The sequence below is a fragment of the Triticum urartu genome, chromosome 1A (genome assembly GCF_056163025.1).
Source record: "Triticum urartu cultivar PI428250 chromosome 1A, HENAU_Tu73, whole genome shotgun sequence".
Lineage (NCBI taxonomy): Eukaryota > Viridiplantae > Streptophyta > Magnoliopsida > Poales > Poaceae > Triticum > Triticum urartu.
Window position 1 is genome coordinate 295,864,673 of NC_141873.1, and position 1,478 is coordinate 295,866,150.

At 52.6% G+C, this 1,478-nt stretch overlaps 1 protein-coding gene across 1 annotated transcript; it reads left to right on the top strand.

Annotated features, from left to right (window-relative positions):
- The first annotated feature begins 238 nt into the window (after window positions 1–238).
- On the top strand, window positions 239–1,194 carry LOC125507871 (uncharacterized). The gene has a single exon (XM_048672398.2). It carries the CDS (start codon window positions 349–351, stop codon window positions 934–936), a length of 588 nt encoding a protein of 195 aa, XP_048528355.1. The 5' UTR covers window positions 239–348; the 3' UTR covers window positions 937–1,194.
- The last annotated feature ends 284 nt before the right edge of the window (window positions 1,195–1,478 follow it).

A 1,478-nucleotide genomic window follows, 5' to 3' on the forward strand; every position in this document is an offset into this window, starting at 1 on the left:
GTTTATTTGGGTTTGTTGAGCTGTGCCCTCAGCAGAACCTCCTGCATTATTTATTATGATATTTGGGTATGTGATTTTATTGTGATACTTGATGGCCTTTGGTGGTTTGCTTTATTTATAAAACGGGGCGAAAGGCCTTTTCAGTAATTTAGAGATAGGCTAGAAATGGCGTAAAATTAATGAATCCGAATTTTACTGGGTTAACTTACAGGCTAGAGACGGAGGGAGCAATGTACCATTTCTCTTCTTGGACCCTCGCGGCCTCTCCGCTTTTTGACAAGAGCACCCTCCGCTCACAGGAAATCCGGAGACCCCACTTCCTCACGCTGCTCCACCGCCGTAGCCGCCATGGCCGACCGCCTCGTCCTGCTCGTCCTCGTCGTCGCCGCCGCATCCCCCACCGTAGCCTCCCCAGTGGCCGCCGCGCGTCCCTGCAACACCCTCTTCATCTCCTCCCACTCGGCCAACGCTAACCCCAGCAACGACCCCGACCACCGCTCCCCCATCACCACGACGGTCATCACCGTCTTCCGCATCCGCCGCTTCGGCCCCCACTTCCTCCGCACCCAAGGCCACGCGCATCCCCACCTCAACCAGCACCACCACCACCACCACCTACACTCCATCCCCGCCAACATCCAGATCCGCCGCCCCGAGCTCCCAGAGCCTCCCCACTCTGCGGCCGGCGTTGCCGCGAGCATCCAGGAGCGCGTCAAGGACATCCTCGTGGTCCTCGTCGGGATCCTCTTCGGTCTCGGCTGCGGCGCGCTCACCGCTGCCTCCATGTACCTCGTGTGGTCCGTAATCGCCGGCCCCGGCGCGTCCTCCCACTACGACGAGCTCTACGGCGACGAGGCGTCCGACTCCGAGAGCCCCAAGAAGGTTGGCTATGTCATCATCCCCGGCGTCGAGGCCTACGACGGTGGTAAGAACTAGATTCTAGGGTTTCCCTTTCCCAGGAGTGGCAAGTTCCATGATATGCCCGTGTGCTGCTGTTTGTGTGTTGCGTAATAATCCGTAAAATGCCTCTGTGATATGTAGTTGGGCCGTAGTAGTGTTGTGCCCTCCATGTGAATACGCTCTTGATGCGCACTTATGCTGTGAGTGTGCTTCATTTCTAGTAATGAACTTATGGATGAATGTCCTGAAATGTTATAAGTATTCTGAAATTCATAATGTTTGCTCTGTTGCTAATTGTTGATGTGACACTTGGGGGTCGTTGGTAATCTGTTTATTAGGTTAAATTGTTAAACATCGTTCTTAAGGGCACGCTTGTTTCTCGCAACCGCCATGGTTGAAACTTTGGAGGTCTTACTGGTCTGGTGCTGTTATAACTCATATAAGCATTTATAAGTGCTTACTGCCAACACATGCTAGCCGTTTACTTGTTTGGTCATATTCATCAGTTTTACCTATTCATTGACTTACCCCAAGTGCTGATGACTATAAATGTACAATGTTTGCTTGTTAATCGGACA

Coding starts and splice junctions, on each gene's coding strand:
- LOC125507871 (XM_048672398.2), top strand. CDS start 349: ATGGCCGACCGCCTCGTCCTGCTCGTCCTCGTCGTCGCCGCCGCATCC.